This window comes from Ornithorhynchus anatinus, chromosome 5 (assembly GCF_004115215.2).
Source record: "Ornithorhynchus anatinus isolate Pmale09 chromosome 5, mOrnAna1.pri.v4, whole genome shotgun sequence".
Lineage (NCBI taxonomy): Eukaryota > Metazoa > Chordata > Mammalia > Monotremata > Ornithorhynchidae > Ornithorhynchus > Ornithorhynchus anatinus.
Genome location: NC_041732.1, coordinates 79739479 through 79766126, shown reverse-complemented (window position 1 = coordinate 79766126; position 26648 = coordinate 79739479). Strand labels below are relative to the sequence as shown.

Sequence of the window (26648 nt, the reverse complement as noted above, 5' to 3'; positions counted from 1 at the left end):
CCGGCAGTCCCGGAGGTCTGTTCCCCACGCTCGCCAGCACCTCTCGGAGTTTTTCTACCGGCGTGGGATTCGCTGATGCTTGAGTTCAGAATTTTGAGCTCTGATTGAAGCTTATTCCAAACTCACCGGCAACTTTGTGTACGGTTTTCCTCGGCCGTGTGGGAATCCTCTGGTGCGCCCACGAGATTCGAGTGGTCGCTGAAGCTCTTCCCCACACTCGAGACATTTGTAGGGCTTCTCTCCCGTGTGGATCCTCTGGTGGGTATTGAAGGTTCGAGCGGATCACTGAAGCTTTTCCCCACAATTCTAAGCCATTTATAGGGTTTTCTCCCCCGTGTGGATTCTTTGGTGGGCGATGAAATGGGAGCTCGGCTAAAGCTCTTCACGCACTCCCCACATTTATAGGGTTTGGTCGACCACCAGGTAGAGTCCCTGCTGGTCTATGAGTTTCCCCTAAGCCCTCTTCGAGGGTGGCTTTCCCCCACCGTCTCTCCGGGGAAACCTGCCAGTGGTGGTTCTAACTCGCATTCGTCCTCGGCAGTCTTTCTCCAGGAGAGGACCTGGGAAAACACCGTCTTTGGAGTTTTCTAATAAGGGCCCGAGGCAGGACCGCTTCCTCAGATGTTTCCCGGTCCAGATTCTGCTCCTCGTTCTCGCTCTGGATCTCAGAAACCTGAAGGAAATCGAAGGAAATGACAGGTTGCAATCATTCTCTCTGCTGGAAGACAGGGAAACTGGAAGAGTGGGAGGGGAGGGAAGGCTCCCAGAGGGGTTTGGTAAGGAGCATTTCTTGAGCATTCATAGGGCTTATAGGGATAAGAACAGAAATATTAGCTCCCGAAAGACGTGCAGCTTTAAACTTTTCTATCGGAGGTGCCTGGAAGGACGCTCGGCAAGCGTCCTTCGTGGTTCTGGAGATCGGCACTCGTTATTCCTCCACCCTGGGAAAAAACGTTTTCCCGGGATGACGCGAAAGATAAGGCACTGTCTGTTGATGACCAATCTTCCTGAAATCAACCCCAGCGGCAACCTGGGCCCGGAGAAAGAAAGTCGATAAAGCAAATGTTACGGCGGCGACCTTGGCCCAGAGCTGGAGAGATGAGAAGGTGAGTGTTAGATGATTCTCCTCTTCCCTTTTTCCAGAAGGAAGGGCAACAAAAGAAAGCCCACAAGCCACGCTCTATGCTCGGCAGGCGGGCACAATGTCAAGGGCACATTAGCTTTTTGGACTTTTTCTGCAAGACTTATAGTATCCCTTTCAATGTGCGGAGGCTGAGGATTCTCATCAGGTGCTATTTATTGGGTGGCGTACTGGGTTCGGAGCACAGTATTAAGCGCTTGGGAGAGTTCCATACAACAGAACTGGTAGACACAATCCTTGCCCACCACGAGCCTTACTCCACTTCAACCTTACCAGTACTGAATGCACCACTGATCACACTGTGCCTTGGCTAAAGTCAGAAGAGGAAACGGGCCTAAAGTCTCAGCACGAGGGGTTTTAGTTTGTTTCCCAGGAAGAATTTCCGAAGCGTAAAAGGGTTTTAAAAAACTGTGATACACCAAAATATGCTAAGGACTCCTTTCCTGGATGGTCTAGATAAGGCAGGCCACTAAAAAAAAATAACCCTGAACGCCTGATTTAGCTATATTTATCTAGTTTCCTGCCTCTAGTTCGGCAGGAAGGGGTAGATGAGGAAGCTTAAGGAGAACAGATGAAAAGGCAGGGAGTTTCTGAAGAATCACAGACAGCCTGTTCACTTCGGTTGCTAGACACAGCTTCCCTCCCTGATCCAGCTCCTCTACTCTGGAAACTTCAAAAACTGGGGCTTAGAAATCCCAGAAAACACGTGGAGAGCGGCAGCAAAAGCAGACAGCTGTAGCTACACACGAGACGGCGGTTCTCCTCCGTGGCACAAAAAAGGCTCCTCTCAAACCCGCTACTCTCACCAACAGTCACTTGTCCCGTCCCCGAGGAAGAGACAGCCAAAGTCTTGAGTTTGGAAGCAAGTAGGTGTTCAGTCGGCATCCCTGGGGAATGTCTCGCTCCCCTTAGAGATGGGAAAGGGCCGAGGCTCCTCTCCGGCCCCATGACTCTATCCTTTGTGCCTGAGTTAAATACACGGAAAAACGTGCCCACAGGAAAATTAATCTGTCATATCTCACTTCTGCTATCAGGGCATGCACGCGCCTGGAACCTCAGAAATGTCTTAGACTTTGGAGGATGGCTGTTCTCTGCCTCGCCACCGACAATCAAATAACAGTTCGACTCCTTTAGCCCGGTGCCCGTGGTCTGTGGCAAAGACAGAGCTAGGGAGAGTACACTACAACCATCGCCAGCCACATTCCCGATCCACAACGAGCTTACACCTTCCTGACTTTCTTCAGTGGAAAAAGTAGCGTTTATGATTCCAGCTTACTGACGGGGAAACTGAGGCCGAGACAGGATCGCACTGGTTCGGAATCCCACTGAGAGGCAGCCTGGAAACCTCGGGGTTGTCCGCTCAACCCGACCACCCGCCGTCCTGCCTTTACCTGAGTTCCTAGGTGGGCCAGCGCCCAGCCGATCGAGATGCTTACCGCTGTGGCTCTGGAAGAGGGCTGGGGCTTCGGGGTTCTCAAGGTGCTGAATCGGTGCCTCGATGCCCGGTTCGTCGTCATTCTCGTCTGCGACGGCCTCCTGCCCGGCTTCCTCGCCTTCCCAGCCTGCCTGCTCCTGGTCTTCGCCCTCGGCGTTGCTCCCCCCGGCCGGGGAGATACGAGAACTCTCCAGGCGTCGGCTGCCTTCACCCGACCCGGGCCCTCACAGGGCGTCCAGCTCCTCGTAGAAGGGGCAGGTCCCCGGGGGGTGGCTGCTCTTAGCCTTCCGGTAGCTCCTCAGGAGGTTTTTGAACCTGTAGCGGCACTGCTCCAGCGTCCGGAGGAAGCCGTGAGCCCGCAGCCGCTCCGCTATGGCCCGGTACACCCTGGCTGTTTTTGGTGACAGGTCCGGAGCTTCTCGGAGAACGGGGCCTCGCCCAGGATGCCAAGGAAAGTCTTGGTTTCCTCATAGCCCCAGTGCACACCTGCTGCCAGGAGACAAAGTGTAAACCTATCAGGTGTGGCACGGGAGACCCCCGGTGCCCGGGGGAAATCAAGGGCCTGATGCCCCAGGGGCCTGCGGGTAAAAATCCAACTGACGGGGGGCCCTCAGTTCCCTATTGCAGTTCCTACCGTGCCGGGGAACTTCCCGTCGGGGCCGCACCAAAATAAGGAGGCCCTCGACGGAGTTTCGAAGCAACCTCCAGAAGTGGTCGCGGGAGGGAACGTGAGGGTGTATGCTGTGTGAACATGGGTGACTGTCCTGCAACAACGTGTTCTTAGAAGCAAGTCCCTAACCCTTAATTACTTAGATTCTTCTGACTCCGGGTTCCGGAGCTGGGCTCTAAGCCCCCACGGGGATCATCTCAACTCTCCCCTGTCCGCACGTATTTTTTTTCCCTCCGGCAGTCACCAGCTGCTCCGCCACCCTTCCCACAGAGGAACCCCATGGGTCCAGGCTTGGCCAGATCCACAGCACGGAGGCGTTAGAGAAGAGGAATGGGCCAGACCCCAAGGACTCACTCTTGAGGGCTGTCAGACCCAGTGGGTAACTGGCCACGTCCAACACACACGTCCGCTTCCCTTCTGGTTCTAGGGCGCTCACTGTCCACCAACGATGGGGCAGAGGCAGGCCCAAGAGCAGATTTCCAACCCATGCCCGTCTCCCACGAGGGAGAGCCGCCACTCCGGAGTGCAGTCCCAGCCCCGCTTCTCCCTAGGCCCCTTGGGAGCTCTCTGTCGAGAGGGGACAAACCTGATATTTATTTAACTTCCCAAAGATAGGACGCCGCCTCCTTGGAAGCTTGCAGGGGGAGAAGATTGTCTACCTCCCATTTCTGTTCCGACGCCACCACAGCAATCTCCCACGTAGGATCTCTCTCCGTAGCCATGGAGGGCCTCTTGCGCTTGGCTGGCTACTCCGCCCCTCGCGGGGCGCGGGCCGGCACCCCACTGCTAACGCGGTTCTTACCGACGCGATTTTGGAACAGGGCCGGGGCTCGGACACCTCCGACTCCTGCGTCAACTCTTCGACGACCAAGTCGTCACCGTTACAGTCCTCGAAAGCCACGGCCTCCTCTACGCCTCATTTTCCCATCCACTTTGCTCCTGGTCTTCTGGGTCGGCATCTACGTCACCGCCGGACCTGGAAAGGTACAGGGACTCTCCAGGCCGTCGGCTGCCCTCACCCCGGGCCCTCACCAGGGCGTCCAGCTCCTCGTAGAAGGGACAGGCCCCGGCGGGTGGCTGCTCTTGGCCTTCCGGTAGCTCCTCAGGAGGTTTTTGACTCGGTACCGACACTGCTCCAGCGTCCGGAGGAAGCCGTGCTCCCGCAGCCGCTCCGCTATGGCCCGGTACAGATGGCGGTTTTGGTGGCAGGTCCGGAGCTTCTCGGAGAACGGTGCCTCGCCAGGATTGCCAGGAACGTCTTGGTTTCCTCATAGCCCCAGTGCACACCCGAAACCTTCATATCCTCACATCCCACTGCTCCTGCCTCTCTCCAGCTTTTCAACCTCTTTCCTTGCAGATGGCTGCCCCTGGTCTCCCCTTGATCTTCCCCTAGGTCAAGGGCTCTTGGGGTTCCTCTCTTCCCCAAAGCCTGGAACTCCAGCTTCCACATTTCCTTTCCCGGCTCCCAGTTGGGAGATCACAGCAGATTTTAAACAGGGTAATCCTATCACGGGGAACAAAGAGGAAATACGATGCTTTCAAAATGAGGAACTACTTATCGATCACCCCGTACCACGAGACCACCCGCGAACATTCCGATTTTACGAAAGTGTCATTTGGATGGACTTTTTTTTTGTTTTCGGCCCTGCATCTTTGGATCTGGGAGGATGAAGCAATCGGTCGAACAAAGAGCTGTGAAGGACACTGACGTTTATCTGGGAATGCCACAGAAAGTGAAAACGACGGCAGTTTGCTAGAGAGCCATGGGAAACACAGGGTCATTCCACCTCTGCATCAAACAGAAACCCTCATCGTTGGCTTCGGAGCACTCATCCACCTTGGCCCTTCCTACCTCACACCTCGCCACTCTTCTACTACAACCCAGCCGTACACTTCACTCCTCTAATGCTAACCTTATGACTGTGCCTCCATCCCCGCCAACCCCACGCCCGTGTCCTGACTCGGCCTGGAACGCTCTCCCTCCTCAAATCCGACAATTCCTCTCCCCGTCTTCAAAGCCTTACTGAAAGCACATCTCCTCCAAGAGGCCCTTCCCTAAGTTCTCCTTTCTCTCTCTCCACTTCTTTGGCGTCGCCCCCGAACTTGCTCCCTTTTATCCCCTCTCCCAACCCCGCAGCTTTCTTATGTACGTATCTGTAATTTCTTTTTATATTAATGTCTGTCTCCCCCCCTAGAGTGTAAGCTCGCTGTGGGCCAGGGAGTGCGTCTTCTTGTTAGAGCGTACTCCCGCCCTAGCGCTTGGTACAGTGCTCTGCACACAGAGAGCGCTCCACAAATACGACTGAAATGAAAGGAAATCATCTACTCTTTTAATCGGGCATGTTCTGGACTGTCGGCTGGACGCGGATCAGCACGGGAGCGTGGCTGTTAAAAAAGACGTGCCAGGGCGATGCACAGCTGGAATCTAATACCCAAGGGTCCTGTGGAAACCCGCCCGGTCGCTAACTGTGCCCGTGATAAGCTTAAGACTCTAAAATCAGTGAGAGAGAGATATGGTGAGCTTGGAAAAGATCCCACAAAACGGATCAGAAATCAGGCTTGTGGCATCAGGACTTAAAGAACTAGGATTACAGATCCGGGAAAATAAAGACCGCAAGAAAGGAGGAGGTAAGAAGTCATCACCACGCAAGTACTGTTAATTGTACAGAAGATGTCAACTGCTCCTCGTCTCCACTCTCCTTGAAGACATCAAGAGGAAACATACTTTTTTTTCAGTTTAGAGACAAGGATGAAGTTCTGCTTGTGATTTTAGATATCGGAACAGGTTCCCAAGGAACGTTGTGGAACTCCCTTTCCCGGACCTGTTTTAGGACGGGAGACGTCTTGAAGAAAATCATTTCTGGACCTCTGATTTTTTGCTCCCGCACCGCCTGCGAAAAAGCGCACCAAGGCTTAAGAGGAACGATCCTCCGGAGAGCCGAGGGCTTCCCAACCCACAGCTTCTTATACAGAGGGTTAAAGCGTCCTTACCGTAGAGGGATCTCATTCGCCTGGTGCTCCTGACGCGATGTCCCCGTAGAGGTCCTTCTGAGCAGGGCTGAGGTGGCCCAGGACTCCTGGGAGAGATACAAGGGCACGGGCTCAAGCCTCACGGGCCCCCAAACAAGCCCAAGACCCTCGCTAAGTCCTTGCTGGGGGGCAGCTAACGCATCCACCAACTGTGGGAGGTGGAAGGGTTCAACTCAGGCAACGGAACGGAGATGATTCAGGGCAACCGGGGGGGTCTGGGGAAAGGGAGGGCACGTACTAAAGAGGCCAGCGACCTTAGTGTACACGAGGACAGGAAATGAGGCTCAATGTGCCCCCCACCAAAGGGAGGGAGGTTAGCTCTACGGGGGTGGGAAGACTACAGGGCCACAATCTGGCAGTAAAGGCGCGACCTCAAGAAGCGCAGAACCAACCGCAGCTCACCTGGGATTCGGCCGCCATCTCCCAGTCATCGTCACTCTCCCACCTTGGGCAGGGCAGGAACCCGGGGTATAAGGCACGGCTGAGGGTGGAAAGGAGCCATTGAAGTCTCAGCCTTCAGTATTTTTGGTCTGGCAAACCCCCAGATGTGATTTTGCACTTGGAGGCCCCAACTTTTGCATGTCAAAACTATAGTCAACCCTTAGGGCTCCGTGGGGGATTTTACCTTTCCTTCTTCTTTTATTAGTAGTAATAATAATAATGTTGGTAATTTGTTAAGCGCTTACTATGTGCGGAGCACTGTTCTAAGCACTGGGGTAGATACAGGGTGATCAGGTTGTCCCACGTGAGGCTAACAGTCTTAATCCCCATTTTACAGATGAGGTCGCGGAGGCACAGAAGAGGTGAAGTGACTTGCCCACAGTCACACCGCTGACAGGCGGCAGAGCTGGGATTCGAACCCATGACCTCTGACTCAAGCCCGGGCTCTTTCCACGGAGCCAGGCTGCTTCTTATATTCAGGCTCTGAAAACTTCCCCAATATATCTGATCGAGGATTACAATACATCCGACTTTTAGGGCCCTCCCTGTTCGAGTCAGTTTCGGGGGGACTAGGATCTCCTCTCATTCACTAATGTTCCTCTACCGGAGTCCAGGGCTCAGCAGGACCAAAAGAGCCACTCCAACACCTCAAAGATCAATCGATCAATACTAATTACTGAGGACCTAGTGGTTCAGAAGACTTTACTAATGCCTGGATGAGTACAAAAGAGTGAACAGACATGATCCCTGCCCACGGGGAAATTACAATCTATCGGAGTTTGGATGGAGAGGAAGGGGCAAAGCCTGGAAATGTGTGGGAAGGCAAAAAATGACAGGATTGGGCGACGGACTAAAAATGGGGACCCGAAAGAGAGGACGGAGTCGGGGATAATGCTAGGGCTGAGGGTCACGAAGGCAGGGAAGATGTCTATGTTGTCAAACGTGATGGGAAAATGGTTTTAGAAAGGGAGAAGAGGTAGGGTTAGAGGCACAGATGGAGGGGCTGGATTTAGAAAGCAGGCAGGGGATTTCCTCTTGAGGATGGCTTTGAAGTGAGTGTGCATGCGGAGGGGGGAACGTGGCAGGGTAGGGGGAGATGAGCGGAAGACTTTGAGAAACCTACCCCTGGTTGGTTCGATTTTGTCGACGGAGTAGTAGGCAAGGTCACCGGTCACTGGGGATGAGAAAACACGCAAAGACAGGAGTTACTGGGATTCCGATTCCTCTCGAGGCTCTGGGAGGAGATCCACGTAGGCTCCCGCTGGGCACTCATCACGACTCCGATCCTCCAGCCCCTCGCAGGTGTCGGGACTCTCCGCCCAAGCGCCTTTGTGGGCAGGGTTCAAATCTACCGACAGCATTTCACCGTACTTTCCCGAGCACTCAGGTCAGGTCCGTAGTCTGGGCACGGTACGAACGCCATCGACCGATCGAAAAGCCCCTTCTCCGACGGCACCTGGCTTCGCACCCTCACCCACCGAGAGCTCCCGTTCTCACCGCTCTCCTCCAAGGGCTGGGACTCTTCCTCGGCCTTAGTTGGTCCCGGGACCCTGCGTTGGACTCCACGCCCCTAGCTTCTGGAAGTCCTCCCCCGACTGGGGCTCTGCCGGCTCGAGCTGGAAGCTCTGTGACTCTGGCCTGGCTCCCCGGGGCACCATCTTCTTGATGAACACTTCCTTTCTCTGTAAGTAGACATGGGTCTGAGATAAATTCCCAATATTTAACGTCCCCCAAGGGCTCAGACATCGGGGGTAGGGGACAGTTTGGGGGTGCGTGTGTCCGTGCGTGTCCCCCCACAGGCATAGGAAGACCCGTTTAAGAAAGCAAGGCTAAGAACTTGGGTTAAACAAGACCCAATTCCCCAACCCCGCTGAGCAAATCCCCTCATTTCCTCTCTGGAACCCCAGGGCTACTGCCCTTCTGGGCCTTTCTCAAGCCAAGAAAATGATCATCTCAATCCCAAGTGGCCATGAAGATTTACACAGGTATAATAATAATAACGTTGGCATTTGTAAAGCGCTTACTATGTGCAAAGCACTGTTCTACGCGCTGGGGGGATTTAAGGTGATCAGGTTGTCCCTCATGGGGGTCACGGTCTTCATCCCCATTTTACAGATGAGTAACTGAGGCCCAGAGAAAGGTAAACCCAGTATGCGCGGTACTTGACCATCCTTTCTCGTACGGAACGCACGGCAAAGGTTCCTCTCGGAAGGGGAAAAACTGAGGCTCTGAACCCACTGGTAAAAGGAAGCTCGCTTTACCCCAGATAGGAAGAAAGCTGCCGAGCTCAAGGTCCTGTAGTCCGTCAAGGACATTTGAGAAGCAGCGTGGCTCAGTGGAAAGAGCCCGGGCTTGGGAGTCAGAGGTCATGGGTTCTAATCCCGGCTCCGCTACACGTCAGCGGTGTGACTTTGGGCAGGTCACTTCACTGGGCCTCAGCTCCCTCATCTGTAAAATGGGGGATTAAGACTGTGAGCCCCACTTGGGACATCCTGATCACCCTGTATCCCCTCCAGCGCTTAGAACAGTGCTTTGCACAGAGTAAGCGCTTAACAAATACCATCGTTACTATTATTTCAGCCACCAGCTCCGGCTGAGGGGTAAAAACCTTCCTCCTCGATGAGCAGGAGACGATCCGGCAATGAGACAGATGCTCTCCGCAGGAGCCGATCTCGCCCCGGCTGTTCTCTCCCACCTTGCTACTCCCCGCTCGACTCCCCCGACCAGTCTCTCGGCGATAATTAAGGTATTTGTTAAGCGCTTACTTTGTGCCAAGCACTGTTCTAAGCGCTCGGATACAGACAAGTAAGGTGGCCTCGGTCCCCGGTCCCAAATGGGCTCGAGGGAGTATTACCCTATTTATTTTGTCATTACCCTATTTATTTTGTTAATGAAATGTACATCGCCTTGATGCTATTTATTTGCTATTGTTTTAATGAGACGTGCATCCCCTCGATTCTATTTATCGCTATTGTTCTCGTCTGTCCGTCTCCCCCGATTAGACCGTAAGCCCGTTAAAGGGCAGGGACTGTCTCTATCTGTTACCCATTCATTTGTACATTCCAAGCGCTTAGTACAGTGCTCTGCACATAGTAAGTGCTCAATAAATACTATTGAATGAGTAAGGGAGTATAATCCCCGCTTTACAGACGAGGAAACTAAAGCGCAGAGAAGTGAAGCGACTTGCCCACGGATCCGCAGCAGACAGGTGGTGCATCTGGGATTAGAATCCAGGTCTTCTGACTCCCAGGCCTGTGCTCTTTCCACTGATGATAATAACGGCCGTATCTGTTAAGCGCTTACTGCGTGCGACGTACTACACTAATGATAACGTTGGCATTTGTTAAGCGCTTACTATGTGCGGTGCACTGTTCTAAGCGCTGGGGCAGGTCGTCCCACGTGAGGCTCACAGTCTCAATCCCTGTTTTGCAGATGAGGTCACTGAGGCACCGAGAAGCGAAGTGACTCGCCCACGGTCACACAGCTGACGAGAGGCAGAGCCGGGATTTGAACCCACGACCTCCGACTCCCCAGCCCGGGCTCTTTCCCCTAAGCCACGCTGCTTGGTAAGCACCGGGGTAGATACAAGGTCAATAGGTCCCACATGAGGTTCGCAGCCGAAGTAGGAGGGAGAACAAGTTTTGAATCCCCATGATACAGATGAGGTAACGGAGGCACCAAGAAGTGAGGTGACTTGCCCGGGGTCACGCCTCAGACGAGCGGCGGAGCCAGGATTGGAACCCAGGTCCTCCGACTCCCAGGCCCGGGCTCCGCCCACTCGGCCGCGCCGCTTTCCCACGGCACGGATCCGATCGACGCTCTACGGCCTCGGCGCGGAGTCCGGGCCTGCGGTCTCTTACCCGCTGTCCCGCTCTCCCGGGCTCTGTCTGCCAATCCTCCACCAGAGCCACCGCCTCCTCCCCGCTCTCCGGACGCTGGCCCTGCACCCACGTCTGGACGTCCTTGGGCAGGATGTTCAGGAACTGCTCCAGCACCAGCAGCTCCAGGATCTGCTCCTTCATGCGCAGCTCCGGTCTCAGCCATCGACAGCAGAGCTCCCACAGTTGACTGAAAGCCTCGTGGGGTCCGGCCGCCTCCTGGTAGCGGAACTGCCGGAAGCGCTGGCGGGAAGCCTCGGGGCAGGGCTCGTTCCCTCGCGGGGGAGGAGATTCTCGTCCCCAAGGGGACTCCTCTTCCAGCTTCACCACTAGGAACCCTTCCTGCTCTTGGGGAGCCGGAGCCTGGGGGCACAGAGCCGCAGCCATCGCTTACATTTGGGAGAGGGCCCCCCTCCGACCCCGCTCGCTTCCTCCTCCTCCGGCCTCGGCTCTGGCGGCACGCCTCGGTCTCCCCGGAGGCGCCTCTTCGGGGGGGGAGCCGAGGGAGGAGCTTCTTCCTGCGGGGCACCGGAGACATAAGCGAGGGTGAGCAACGCAAATCGCACGAGGCCCCGGCAGCCGGACCCGTTCCACGACCTTAAGGGTAATATTAATGATGATAGTACTTGTTAGAGAATAACAATCGCAATAATAGTACTTGTTAAGTTCTCACCGCGTGCCAAGCACCGTTCTAAGCGCTGGGGTAGGGACGAGGTTGGACACAGTCCCAGGCCCACGGTGGGGGGGGGGCTCCCGCTCTCAATCCCCATTTTACAGAGGAGGTAACCGAGGCTCAGAGGAGCGAGGTGACTTGCCCGAGGTCACGCGGCAGGCATGTGGCGGAACCAGGATTAGATCCCAGGCCCGGGCTCTATCCCTGGGTCAGCGCAGGTCCCCGGTGTGCCGGGAGGTGCTGACGGTTGGCTCCTGCTCACCGTCCCTGTCACTGACAGTGCACGCGATTGGCTTCCCCTCCACCTAATTCCAACAGTCAAGACTTCAGACTCCTTCCCCGCCGCTTTCATTCATTCGGTCGTATTTATCGAGCGCTCGCCTACAATGAGCTCGCGGTCTGCCGGCGTATCCCCCCTCAAGCTCGTTGGGGGTGGGGAATACGTCTCTCTATCGCTACAGCGTACTCTCCCAAGAACTCAGTACAGCGCTCCGCACACGGTAGGCGGTCAATAAATACGACTGACAAAAAACCCCCTCCCTCGGTCCCAAGGTCCTCTCCGATTACCACGCCATCCTCTTCCTACCATTCCTTTCCAAACTTCTCGAGCGATCTGCCTACAGTCACCCTGCCTCTGATTTCCACTCCTCAAATATTCTCCTCCACACCTTGCAAACTGGTTTCCGCTCCCTTCGCCGCACGGAAATGGAACACCCCCAGTGTCACCGATGAGTTCCTGCTTGCCAAACTCCGACGACCTCTCCTCCGTCCTCATTAATCCTCCACCTCTCGGCTGTCTCCGCCACTGTCGACCAACCCCTTCTGGAAACACGACCTGACCTCGGCCTCGCCGACACGGTCCTCTCCCGGCCCTCCTCCTATCCTCTGGCCGATCCTTTTCGGGCTCTTTCGCTCGCTCGTCTTCCGTCTCCCACCTCCTAACTTTCGGGGTCCCTCGGGGCTCAATTCCGGGTCCCCTTCTATCCTCCACCCCACACCCCCTCCTCTGGAGAACATATTCACTCCCACAGCTTCGGCTCGGCAGATGATTCCCAAATCTCCCTCTCCCCCCCGGGTACCTCTCTCCTCTGCAGTCTTGCGGATCTTCTTGCCTTCAGGACATCTCTCTCTACTTGGATGTCCCGCTGACATCTCAACTTAACGTGTCCAAAACAGAACTCCTCATCTTCCCGTCCAATCCCTGTCCTCCCCCTGACTTCCCCATCACCGTAGGCAACACCACCATCCTCCCTATCTCACAAGCCTGTAACCATGGCATTATCCTTGACTCATCTCTCTCATTCAACCCACACATTCAATCTGTCACGAAATCCTGTCACTTCTACCTTCACAATATCTCTAGAAGCCACCCTTTCCTCTCCAAACCGTTACCAGGCCGATCCAAGCTCTTATCAAATCCCACTCCGACTCCCGCATCGGCCCACCTCACTGACCTCCACCTCAACGACCTCCCTGTCCTCTTAACTCCCCCCTCTTCGCTCAAACCGTCACTCTGCTGTCTGGATCGTTTCTTTCCGACGCAAGTTCGGTCCACATCTCCCACTCCTCGAAAGTCCTCAGTGGCTGTCCATCCACCTTGGCGTCAAACAGAAACTACTTACCGAGGGTTTTAAGGCGATCACCTCTCTCCTTCCTACCTTACCTTATAGAGAAGCAGCGTGGCTCGGGGGAAAGAGCCCGGGCACGGGAGGCAGGGCGTGGGTTCTAATCCCGGCTCCGCCACTGATCAGCTGTGTGACTTCGGGCAGGTCGCTTGACTTCTCGGTGCCTCGGTGACCTCATCTGTAAAATGGGGGTGAAGACTGTGAGCTCCACGTGGGACAACCTGATTACCTTGGATCCACCCCGGCGCTTAGGAGACTGCTCGGCACGTAGTAAGCGCTTCGGAAATGCCATCATCCTCATCACCATTACCTTGCTGATCTCCTCGTTCCTCTACCAACCTACTTTCTGCACCTCGATCTCATCTATTCCACAGCTCACCCCTTGTGTGTTTCCACTGTCTGACCTGGAACTCCCTCTCTCTTCCTGTTCATCAGAACATCTCTCCCCACCTCCAAGCCCTCCTAAAATCACCTCTCCTTCAAGACGCCTTCCCTGATTAAGCCTTCATTTCCCCTATTTGCCCTCTGTTCTGCATCACCTATGCCCTGAGATCCCCTAAAGCACTTAATATCCGCTCTCAGCCCCACAGCATTTCTGTACATATCCTTACACTCCGCCATTTCCCCTATCTGTAACTGATTTTAACGTGTCTCCTCTAAAGTGTATGCTCCTGGGGGGCAGGGATCATGTCTACCGACTCGACCGTACCGTAATAATAATAATAATCACGGTACTTGTTAAGCGCTTACTATGCGATTGTTTTAATGAGATGTTCTTCCCCTCGATTCTATTTACTGCCATTGTTCTTGTCCGTCTCCCCCGATCAGACCGTAAGCCCGTCAAAGGGCAGGGACTGTCTCTATCTGTTACCGATTTGTCCATTCCAAGCGCTTAGTACACTGCTCTGCACATAGTGAGCGCTCAATAAATACTACTGAATGAATGAATGTGCGCCTGGCACTGTACTAAGCACTGGGGTGGATACAAGCAAATTGGGTTGGACACAGTCCCTGTCCCACGTGGGGTTCACAGTCTCAATCCTCATTTTACAGATGAGGTCACTGAGGCCCAGAGAAGTGAAGTGTCTTGACCAAGGTCACAGAGCAGACACAGTCACGGGATTAGAACCCATGACCTTGTGACTCCCAGCCCCGTGCTCTACCCTCTTCGCCACACTGCTGCCTCCCTACTCGCCCAAGTGCTTAGTAGGGCGCTCTGTACACAGTAAGCGCCCCATAAGCACCACTGACTGAGACAACTCCGCAGAAATTCAATTCGGACGAAGGCAAACACCAGGAAAGCGGTAGCCATTTTTCCAAACTTTCTACAAATCTGCAGAACTCTCTGCTTTGTAATCTTCAGAGACAAATCTGCAACTCTTTTCACACCTCCTTGCTGAGAATAGGCCCGCATTAGTCACGCAAGCCAGCCCTCCGCCATCCGTCCCAAGTCCCACTGTGCCTCTCACTGGGCCGCTGGATAAGCGTGGGGATCTAAGAGAGACTCAGGGTCTGGTCTCCACGACCCTGGATACCCGCAAAGCTGCACTTCCTGGCTCTTTATCGAGTTTGCTCAATAGTACGTATTATTATTAATGCTATTACTCTTCCTCCTAATGGTATTTGTTAAGCGCTTACTGCGTGCCGGGCACTGTACTAAGCGCCGGGGTGGATACAAGCGAATCGGGCCGGATACAGTCCCTGTCCCTTATGGGGCTCCCAGGCTTAATCCCCATTTTACAGATGAGGTAACGGAGGCATAGAGGATCGAAGCCACTTGCCCAAGGTCACACAGCAGGCAAGGGGCAGCGTAGCTCAGTGGAAAGAGCACGGGCTTGGGAGTCAGAAGTCATGGATTCGAATCCCAGCTCTGCCACTTGTCAGCTGTGTGCCTGTGGGCAAGTCACTTAACTTCTCCGTGCCTCGGCGACCTCATCTGTAAAATGGGGATTAAGACCGTGAGCCTCACGTGGGACAACCTGATTACTCTGTATCTACCCCAGCGCTTAGAACAGTGCTCTGCACATAGTGAGCGCTTAACAAATACCAAATGGCAGAGCGGGGATTAGAACCCAGGTCTGACTCATTCATTCATTCCATAGCATTTATTGAGCGCTTACTATGTGCAGAGCACTGGACTAAGCGCTTGGAATGGACAAATCGGTAACAGATAGAGACGGTCCCTCCCCTCTGACGGGCTCACGGTCTAATCGGGGGAGACGGACAGACGAGAACGATGGCAAAAAATAGAGTCGAGGGGAAGGACAACTCATTAAAACAATAGCAAATAAATAGAATCAAGGCCATGTACATCTCATTAACAAAATAAATAGGGCGATGAAGATACAGACAGTCGAGCGGACGAGTACGGTGCTGAGGGGAGGGGACGGGAGAGGGGGAGGAGCAGAGGGAGAGGGGGGAGAAGAAGGTTTAGCTGCGGAGAGGCGAAGGGGGGGTAGAGGGAGCAGAGGGAAAAGGGGAGCTCAGGCAGACTCCGAGCTCTATCCATTAGGCAACGCTGCCCTTACTGGGTCAAGGCAACCGTACTGGGCCCTCGGGAGAGTATGATCCAAGACACAACCCCTGCCCTTGAGGGGCTTTCGATCTAATCTGCCCAACTGGATTTTGTGGGGCCTAAGATCACTACTCCGCCCACGGTTCTCGGGCACGACTGCCGTGATGGTGGACTTCGCAATTGGAAGCCGCCGTCCCAACAGATGAGCTGAAGTGATCCAAGGCCGCGCCGCTTGACTCCCACCTGGACGACCCCCATTCTGAGACGCCAGGGCTGCCTCTTCCAAAATCCCCTCAAAGCCACCGGAGGCCGGGGCCCGGTGGCTCAAGTCAGACCTGACCCGTTGGAGCAGTCTCCCCGAAAGAGTTTGGTCACACGGACCACTGGGGAGGCGTAATCTAGGCAGGGTCTGGTGCCTTTCAGGCTGCGAGCCCGTTGTGGGGCAGGGATTGCCCCTATCTGTTGCCAAACTGCCCATTCCGAGTGCTTAGTACAGTGCTCCGCACACAGTAAGCGCTCAATAAATACGACCGAAGGAATGGCGGTGGGAAGACTGACAGGTGGAGCAAAATACCAGTGCTGGTTTGGGCCCTTACCTAGCCCAAGTAATTCAAGAGAAGCAGCATGGCTTCATTCATTCATTCAATAGTATTTATCGAGCGCTTACTGTGTGCAGAGCACTGTACTAAGCGCTCGGAATGTACAATTCGGCAACAGATAGAGACCATCCCTGCCCAGTGACGGGTTCACAGTCTAATCGGGGGAGACGGACGGACAAAAACAGTAGCAATAAATAGAATCAAGGGGATGGACATCTCATTAACAAAATAAATAGGGTAAAAATAATATATACAAATGAGCAGACGAGCGCAGTCCTGAGGGGAGGGGAAGGGAGAGGGGGAGGAGCAGAGGGAAAGGGGGGGAAAAGGGGCATTAGCTGAGGGGAGGTGAAGGGCAGGGGGATGGGAGTCGGAAGGTCATGAGTTCTAATCCCCGCCCCTCCACTTGCCTGCTGCGTGACCTTGGGCAAGTCGCTTCACTTCTCTGGGCCTCGGTTACCTCATCTGTAAAATGGGGATTAAAACCGTCAGCCCCACGTGGGACGGGGCCTGCGCCCAACCCCATTTGCTTGTGATCACCCCGACCCTTAGTCCAGTGCCCGGCCCGGAGTAAGCGCTGCCGAATTGTACTTTCCAAGAGCTTAGTACAGCGCGCTGCACACAGTAAGCGCTCAATAAATACGATTGATGAATAACAAACACCATAATTATTATTATCATAACCACGGAAGTAGCGCAGGCCAAACACACAGAGAGGCTCAAAAGCTCCCCGATGGGTGATGAGGGGAAGAAGCTGGGGAAGTCGGAAGTTTCACTCCTAACCGTGGGGTTGCAAGTCATAAAAGGAACGTCTCGTCCAGCCCGCTGCTCTGAAATCTTAGGACATAGTAAGCGCTTAACAAATGCCATCACTATTAAATCTCTGGGGTCGGTTGGAAGGGGAAGAGTTTGGTGCCACCGATGCCCGGCTCCTTGTTTTGTTTTGCTGTCCCTCTCCCCCTTCTAGACCTTGAGCCCGTTATTGGGCCAAGATGGTGTCTGTTGCCCGATTATACTTTCCAAGCGCTTGGCAGAGTGCTCTGCACACAGTGAGCGCTCAATACGACCGCATGAATGAACGAACCGAACCAAGTCGGGCCGTCTCGCCTTGCCCGCGTCCACCGCGGACTAAAATCTCCGAGGGGAAAAGGAGAGGGAAGACAGACACATTTAGGTTGGCGGTCGGGGTTGGCGAGGCCCCTGCAAACTTACGGTGCAGTGCTCTGCGCAATAATGATAACGGCGGTATCTGTTAAGCGCTTACTATGTGCCAAGCGCTGGTGTGATCAGCGTTTTTGAACCTCTCCGTGGTTTTGGCCTGCACTTCTCCCATGGTTATGATAATAACCATTACGGTGTTTTTCATTCATGCGATTACAAGGTGACCAGGTTGTCGCCCCTGGGGCTCCCAGTCGTCACCCCCATTTTGCGGATGAGGTCACTGAGGCCGAGACCCCGAGAAGCGAAGGGGGGGGGGATCAGAACCCATGACCTCTGACTCATTCATTCAATCGTATTTACTGAGCGCTTACCAGGTGCAGAGCACTGGACTGAGCGCTTGGAAGGGACAACTGGGCAGCAGAGAGAAACCACCCCTGCCCACCGACGGCCTCGCAGTCTAATCGCCTCCCCAGCCCGGGGTCTTCCCCTTGCGCCGCGCTGCACAAGGTAAGCGCACATCAGTGTCCGGGGGCAAAGTCTGGGGGGGACAGACACGGGGGATCCCCCCGACCTCAGCCGGGCCCCAGCCGGCAGAGCCACATTTGAGGCCCTCCCGCTCCGACTTGCAAACTTTTAAAAGTTTGGCCGGGGGCACCTGGCGCTCCACGAATACCAGCGTTATTCAGAAGAATACGAGGCAGCCCCCTCAGCGTGGCTCAGTGGAAAGAGCCCGGGCTTGGGAGTCGGAGGTCACGTGTTCGAATCCCCGCTCTGCCACTTGTCAGCTGTGGGCAAGTCACTTCACTTCTCGGTGCCTCAGCGACCCCATCTGTAAAATGGGGATGAAGACTGTGAGCCTCACGTGGGACAACCTGATGACCCGGTATCTACCCCAGCAGTTAGATCAGTGCTCCGCGTATAGTAAGCGCTTAACAAATACCAACATTATTCTTTAAATCTCATTAACGGGACAACCTGATGATCCAGGATCTTTCCCGGCGCTTAGAACAGTGCTCTGCACATAGTAAGCGCTTAACAAATACCAACATTATTCTTTAAATCTCATTAACGGGACAACCTGATGACCCTGTATCTTTCCCGGCGCTTACAACAGTGCTCTGCACATAGTAAGCGCTTAACAAATACCAACATTATTCTTTAAATCCCATTAATGGGACAACCTGATGACCTTGTATCTACCCCGGCGCTTAGATCAGTGCTCTGCACATAGAAAGCGCTTAACAAATAGCAACATTATTCTTTAAATCCCTTTAACGGGACAACCTGATGACCCTGTATCTCCCCCGGCGCTTAGAACAGTGCTCTGCACATAGTAGGCGCTTAACAAATACCAACATTATTCTTTAAATCCCATTAATGTGAGTTTACCTTGTGCAGCGTGGCTCAGGGGGAGGAGCCTGGGCTGGGAAGTCGATTAGACTGTGGGCCGGGATGGTCTCCATCTGTTGCCCAACTGTCCCTTCCAAGCACTTAGTCCAGTGCTCTGCACTTAACAGGCGCTCAATAAATGAATCCATTCATTCAACAGTATTTACTGAGCGGTTACTAGGTGCAGAGCACTGGACTAAGCGCTTGGAATGGACAATTCGGCAACAGATACAGTCCCTGCCCCGTGACGGGCTCACAGTCTAATCGGGGGTGACGGACGGCCAAAAACAATTGCAATAAATACGATCAAGGGGATGGACGTCTCATGAAAAGGATAACAATAAATACGATCAAGGGGATGCACATCTCATTAAAAGAATAGCAGTAAATAGAATCGAGGGGATGCACATGTCATTAAATCAAGAGCAATAAGGAGAATCAAGGGGATGCACGTCTCATTAAAAGAATAGCAGTAAGTAGAATCAAGTTAAAATAGCAATAAATAGAATCAAGGGGATGCACGTCTCATTAAAACAATAGCAATAAGTAGAATCAAGTTAAAACAACAGCAATAAATAGAATCAAGGGGATGCACAGCTCATTAACAAAATCAACAGGGTAATAAAACTACAGGCAAATGAGCACAGTGCAGGGGGGAAGGGAGAAGGGGAGGAGCGGAGGGAAAGGGGGCTTTAGCAGAGGGGAGGTGAAGGGGGAGCAGAGGGAAAAGGGGAAGCTCAGTCTAGAGCTAGTCCAGCGCTCTGCGCCTAGTAGGCGTTCAATAAATGCATCAATTGATGGGATTTAAAGGGGGGGGGGGGGAGGGAGACCTCTGTATTATTCTGCCGATCTGTCCATCCCGAGGGCTCAGCCCAGCGCTCCGCACCTAGTGAGCGCTCAATAAATAGCAGGGAGTGCATAACGCCGGTAGTCGATGAAGGGCGACATTAAAGTTTTCCATGTTGGGCGGTGGGAAGGGGGAGGCGGGGGGGGGGGGGGAGGGGGCTTCCAAGGGAGGTCCAGGCTGAGGTCGGGGGAGGGGGGTCCTCCCTGCAGGTCTCCCCCCCCAAACTCTGCAGGCAGAGGGGCCTGCACGGGGGTGGGAGCCCCTGGGGTCCCGAAGATGGGGAGGAGGGAGGTTGGGTCACCCCAAAGGGGGGCGGGAGGGCTTGCGGGGGGGGGGGGGGACCTTTGACCTCCACTCCAGGTCCTCCCAGTGCCCGGCCCGCGCGCGGCCCCCGCCCCCCCCCCCCCGAGCGGGGCAGGCCGGGGGGAGTCGGGGAGGGGAAGGAGGAAGGAGAAAGAGAAGGGAAGGAGGAGGGGAAAGGGAGGCCCCGGCGGCTCTTACCGGCCCCCGCTGGGCGGCCGGACCCGTCCGGACCCGACCGGAAGTGGCTCTGCCCGCCGCCGCGCTGGGCCTGCCGGGAAATGTAGTCCGGCCACCACCCCCCCTCCTTCCCCCGCGGGGGCGGGACTTCCGCCCGCGCCGCCCGGCCCCCTCCCCCAGCCCCGCTCCGATTGGCTGGCGGCCGCCCCGAGCGACGGCCCGGGCGGCCAATGGGAGCCGCCGCCGGGAGGGGAGGCCCCCGCCTCGCCTCCGCCTCCGCGTTTTGATCATCCACATCGTCATGTTCGGTGTCGTCATCATCGACGTCGTCATCATCTTATCATTACTATCGTTATGATCGTCATCATCGACGTCGTCATTATTTTATCATTGCTGTCGTTATCATCGTCATCGTTATCATCGTCATCATCGACGTCGTCATTATTTTATCATTGCTGTCGTTATCATCGTCATCGTTATCATCGTCATCATCGACGTCGTCATTATTTTATCATTGCTATTGTTATCATCGTCATCATCGACGTCATCATTATTTTATCATTGCTGTTGTTATCATCGTCATCGTTATCATCGTCATCATCGACGTCATCATTAGTTTATCATTGCGATTGTCATCATCGTCATCGTTATCATCGTCATCATCGACGTCGTCATTATTTTATCATTGCTATTATCATCGTCATCATCGACGTCATCATTAGTTTATCATTGCGATTGTCATCATCGTCATCGTTATCATCGTCATCATCGACGTCATCATTAGTTTATCATTGCGATTGTCATCATCGTCATCGTTATCATCGTCATCATCGACGTCGTCATTATTTTATCATTGCTATTGTTATCATCGTCATCATCGACGTCATCATTAGTTTATCATTGCGATTGTCATCATCGTCATCGTTATCATCGTCATCATCGACGTCATCATTATTTTATCATCGTCATCGTTATCATCGTCATCATCGACGTCGTCATTATTTTATCATTGCTATCGTTATCATCGTCATCATCGACGTCGTCATTATTTTATCATTGCTATTGTTATCATCGTCATCATAGACGTCATCATTATTTTATCATTACTGTTGTTATCATCGTCATCATCATTTTATCAATACTATTGTCATCGTCATCATTATTGTCATCATCGACATCATCATTTTATTATTACTATAATCATCATTATCACCATCATTATTATGGTCATCATCAACATCATCATTATTTTATCAATACTATTGTTATCATCATCATCGTCATCATTATTATTGTCATCAACATCATCATTATTTTATCATCACTATTGTTATCGACATTATCGTCATCATTATTATTGTCATCATCAACATCATCATTATTTTATCATTACTATTGTTATCGTCATTATCGTCATCATCATTATTATTATCATCATCATCATTATTTTATCATTACTATTCTCATCATCATCATTATTATCATCATCATCATTATTTTACTATTATCATCATTATCGTCATCATTACTGTTGTCATCATTAACATCATCATTATTTTATTATTACTATTATCATCCTTATCATCATCATTATTATTGTCATCATCAACATCATCATCATTTTATCATTACTACTGTTATCATCATTATCATCGTCATTATTATTGTCATCATCAACATCATCATCGTTGTTATCATCGTCAACATCATCATTATTATCATCATCAACATTATAATTACGTTATCGTTACTGTTGTTATCATCATTATTATGATCATCATCAACAACGATGATAATGATAATAATAACGTTGGTATTTGTTAAGCGCTTACTATGTGCAGAGCACTGTTCGAAGCTCTGGGGGAGATACAGGGTCATCAGGTCATCCCACGTGAGGCTAACAGTCTTAATCCCCATTTTACAGATGAGGTCACGGAGGCACAGAGAAGTGAAGTGACTTGCCCAAGGTCACACAGCAGACAAGTGGCGGAGCCTGGATTCGAACCCATGACCTCTGACTCCCAAGCCCGGGCTCTTTCCACTGAGCCACGTTGCTTCAACAGTGCTGCAACAACAGCATTATTATCATTATTATTATTATCATCATCATCGTCATTAATATCATCAACATCATCATTATTATTGCCACCATCATTATTATAGTTATTTTATTATTACTGTTATCATCATCATTATTATCATGATTTTATTATTACAGTTGTTGTCATTATTATCATAATAATCAACAACAACATTATTATTATCATTATCATCATCATTATTATTATTATCATCACCCACAACATCATTATTGTCATTATGATCATCATTATAATTATTTTATTGTTGTTGTTCTTATCATCATCGTCATTAGTATTAGCATTATTATTTCATTATTGTTATCGTTATTATTATCATTATTATTATCATCACCATCATTATTATCGCCATTATCATTATTATTGTTATCGTTATCATTATTATCATTATTAGCATTGTTGTCATCATTCTTATCGTTACTAGTATCATTATTATTGTTATTATCGCCATTATCATCGTCATCTTCGTTATTATCGCCATTATTGTTATTGCTATTAGCATCGCTCTTATCATTACTATTATCATTATTATGTTATCATCGCTATCATCATCATCATCATCGTCGTTATCGTTATCATTATCATTGTTGATAGCATCGCTATCATCATTCTTATCATTCTTATTGTTATTATCATCATTCTTATCGTTATTATTACCGTTATCATTGTTATTAGCATCGTCATTATTATCATCATGATCAGAATTATCATTACGGCCGTTATTATTGTTGCCGTCATCATAATTAAACCTTTTAATAATAAGTGTTATTGTTATCATTATTATGGGCGTCATTATTATCGTCATTGGTATCATCGTTATCATCGTTCCGGTCATCGTCATCGTTATTATATTTGTTAAGCGCTTACTAGGTGTCAGGCACTATACTCAGCACGGGAGTGGATCCAAGCAAATCGGGTTGGACACGGTCTCAATCCCCATTTTACAGTTCAGTGAACTGAGGTACAGAGAAGCAGAGTGACCGGCCCCAAGTCACCCAGCAACCGCGTGGCGGAGGGGGATCAGAACCCATGACTTTCTGACCCCCAGGCCCGTGCTCCGTCCGCTACACCGTGCTTCTCCTAAAGACGAATACTTATCAGAATGATTACGGTATAAGTTAAGCGCGTACTACGTGCCGAGCACTGTTCTAAGCGCTGGGGTGGGTACAAGGCCATCAGGTGGTCCCACGTGGGGCTCCCGGTCTTCATCCCCATTTGACAGATGAGGTCACTGAGGCACAGAGAAGTGAAGTGACTCGCCCAAGGTCACACAGCTGACCAGCGGCGGAGCCGGGGTTAGACCCACATCTAAGAAGCAGCGTGGCTCAGCGGAAAGAGCCCGGGCTTGGGAGTCACAGGTCATGGGTTCGAATCCCCTCATCTGTAAAAGGGGGATTATCTGTGAGCCTCACGTGGGACAACCTGATGACCCTGGATCTCCCCCAGCGCTTAGAACAGTGCTCTGCACATAGTAAGCGCTTAACAAATGCCAACATTATTATTATTATTATTATTATTATCTGACTCCCAAGCCCTTGCTCTTGCCACTAGGCCATGCTGCTTCTCATGGCGCCAATAATAATAATAACGATGGCACTTTGTTAAGCACTTACTATGCACCATTCGTTCATTCAGTCGTATTTATTGAGCGCTTACTATGTGCAGAGCACCGTGCTAAGCGCTCGGAATGGACAATTCGGCCCCAGCTAGAGACCGTCCCTGCCCCGTGACGGCCTCACGGTCTAAACGGGGGAGACAGACGGCAGAGCGAAACAGAACAAAACGAAAACCAGACAGCATCATCAAGATAAATAGAATCCAGGGGGCCGGGCACTGTACTAAGCGCTACAGCGGAGACAAGCCAATCCAGTTGGACACAGCCCCTGTCCCACATGGGGCTCACGGCCTCCGTTGCCGTTTTACACATGAGGTCACCGAGGCCCAGAGAAGTGAAGGGACTCGCCCAGAGTCACACGGCGGACGAGTGGCAGAGGCAGGATTAGCATCCATGACCTTCTGACTCCCAGGCCCGCGCTCTATGCATTACGCCGTGCTGCTTCCCGGACGACCTCCCCCCACGACACCGGGCTGGAGGCGGCTCTTCTCCCCGCCTCATCTCCAACCCCTTGTCCCGCTTCCTGGGTCTACTGAACGGGAGACCTCCACCCGAGCGGAAAAATGGGTCTATTAAGAATAATAATAATAGTGTTGGTATTTGTTAAGCGCTTACTATGTGCAGAGCACTGTTCTAAGCGCTGGGGTAGACACAGGGGAATCAGGTTGTCCCACGTGGGGCTCACGGTCTTCATCCCCATTTTACAGATGAGGTCGCCGAGGCCCAGAGAAGTGACTTGCCCACAGTCCCACAGCTGACAAGTGGCAGAGCTGGGTTTCGAACTCCTGACCTCTGACTCCAAAGCCCATGCTCTTTCCACTGAGCCACGCTAGCACTTACTATGGGCCACTGAGCCACGCTGCTTCCTCCCCCCTCACTGTGGGGGTCCCTCAAGGTTCGGTTCTGGGTCCCCTCCTATTTGCCACTCCCTCGGACAACTCATTAGTACAGTGCTCTGCGCATAGTAGAAGCAGCGTGGCTCGGTGGAAAGGGCCCAGGCTAGGGAGTCACAGGTCGTGGGTTCCAATCCCGGCTCCGCCACTTGTCAGCTGTGCGACTGTGGGCGAGTCACTTCACTTCTCTGGGCCTCGGTTACCTCCTCTGGAAAATGAGGATGAAGACTGTGAGCCCCACGGGGGACCACCCGATCACCTTGTATTCCCCCAGCGCTTAGAACAGTGCTTTGCACATAGTAAGCGCTTAACAAATGCCATCATTAGTATTAGTAAGCGCTTAACAAATACCATCGTTAGTACTGACTCGCAAGGCTTCAGCCACCGCCTCGCGGCGGACGATGCTCAAGTCTCCATCCCCAGCCCCGTTGTCCCTCCCTCTCTGCAGTCTCGCGTTTCCTCCTGCCTACGAGACATCTCGACGGGGATGTCCTGCCGTCACCTCCAACTTAACGCGTCTAAACCGCAACTCCTTTATCTTCCCACACAAACCCCGTCCTCCCCCTGACTTTCCCATCGTCGTAGACGGTCCCGCCATCCTTCCTGTCTCAAAAACCCGTAACCTTGGCGTTCTCCTTGGCTGCTCTTTCTCATTCGGCCCACGTATTCGATCCATCACTGAATCCCGTCGGTTCGACCTTCACGGCGTCGATGAGATCCACCTTTTCCTCTCCGTCGAAACCGCTTCCCCGTTAATCCAATCGCTTATCCTGTCCTGCCTGGATCACAGGACCGGCCTCCTCGCTGACCTACCGGCCCTCTGGCTCTCTCCATTCCGGTCCGTACTTCACTCTGCTGCCCGGATCGTTTTTCTTCAAAAACGTTCGGGCCGTATTTTCCCCCTCCTCAAGGAAGCCCAGTGGTTGCCCATCCGCCTCTGCATCAAAACAGAAACTCCTCAGTCACCTTGCCCCCTCCTACCTCACCTCACTACTCTCCTACCACGACTCGGTCTGCGCACTTCTCTCCTCGGATGCTCCCCTTTCATTCATTCAATAGTATCTATTGAGCGCTTACTATGTGCAGAGCACTGGACTAAGCGCTTGGAACGGACAATTCGGCAACAGATAGAGACCGACCCTGCCCGTTGACGGGCTCACGGTCTAATCGGGGGAGACGGACGGACAAAAACAAGACAACATTCATTCAATAGTATCTATTGAGCGCTTACTATTTGCAGAGCACTGTACTAAGCGCTTGGAATGTACAAATCGGCAACAGAGTAGGCACTTCACAAATATCGCAACGTTGATTCGTGTGGGAGTAGATCGTACTCCGTTAAGTTCGCCCCTCCTCAAGGAAAATACTGGTCCCAACGACCTTTTCAAACACCCTCTTCATTTTTCCGAACGGTTCCCGTCCCCCCAAAATCTTCCGTTGACTTCCTCTTCCTTTGCTCCTGCCTCGTGCTCCGGAAGAGAGGCGACTTGTAGAACTCATCACGATAAATAGAATCAAGGGGATGGGCATCTCATTAGCAGAATCAGTAGGGTAATAAAAATATATAGAAATGAGCACAGTGCTGAGGGGAAGGGAGAGGGGGAGGAGCAGAGGAAAAGGGGGCTTAGCTGAGGGGAGGCGAAGAGGGGAAGGGGGAGGGAGCAGAGGGCGGAGGGGGAGCGGAGAGGGAGCAGAGGGAAAAGGGGAAGCTCAGTCCGGGAAGGCCTCTTGGAGGAGGTGAGCAGCTGTTCCTCAGTTTCATCTATCCCACTGCCGGCCTCTCGCCTGAAACTCTGGCCTGAAACCCCCTCCCTCCTCAAATGACTGTCCCCCTGTTCAAACCTTATCGAAGACACATCTCCTCCGAGAGGCCTTCCCCGACTAAGCCGTCTTTTCCTTTTCTTCCACTCCTGCCTCACCCTCACCTGCTCCCCTTATTCACCTCCTTCCCCCCTGCAATCGTATTTATTGAACCCTTACTGTGTGCAGAGCACTGTTCTAAGCATTTGGGAGAGTGCAATATAACAACAAAGAGTCACATCGCTGCCCACAACAAAGTCACAGTCTTGAGGACGACCTCACAGTCTAGCTCACGGTCCACAGCACTTAACGGACATCTCTGTAATTATTTATATTAATGTCTGTCTCCCCTTCTAG

General features: G+C 52.4%; 1 protein-coding gene across 1 annotated transcript; it reads right to left on the bottom strand.

Annotated features, from left to right (window-relative positions):
* Positions 1–235: 235 nt before the first annotated feature.
* On the bottom strand, positions 236–12971 carry LOC100079538 (zinc finger and SCAN domain-containing protein 20). The gene is given in 12 exon segments (XM_029065980.2): positions 236–673; positions 2578–2971; positions 2974–3065; positions 4049–4078; positions 4081–4159; positions 4162–4310; positions 4313–4486; positions 4489–4720; positions 6069–6137; positions 8253–8399; positions 10578–11113; positions 12932–12971. Coding segments are annotated over 10 exon segments (1548 nt in total). The 5' UTR covers positions 10983–11113; positions 12932–12971; the 3' UTR covers positions 236–673; positions 2578–2800.
* Positions 12972–26648: the final 13677 nt, after the last annotated feature.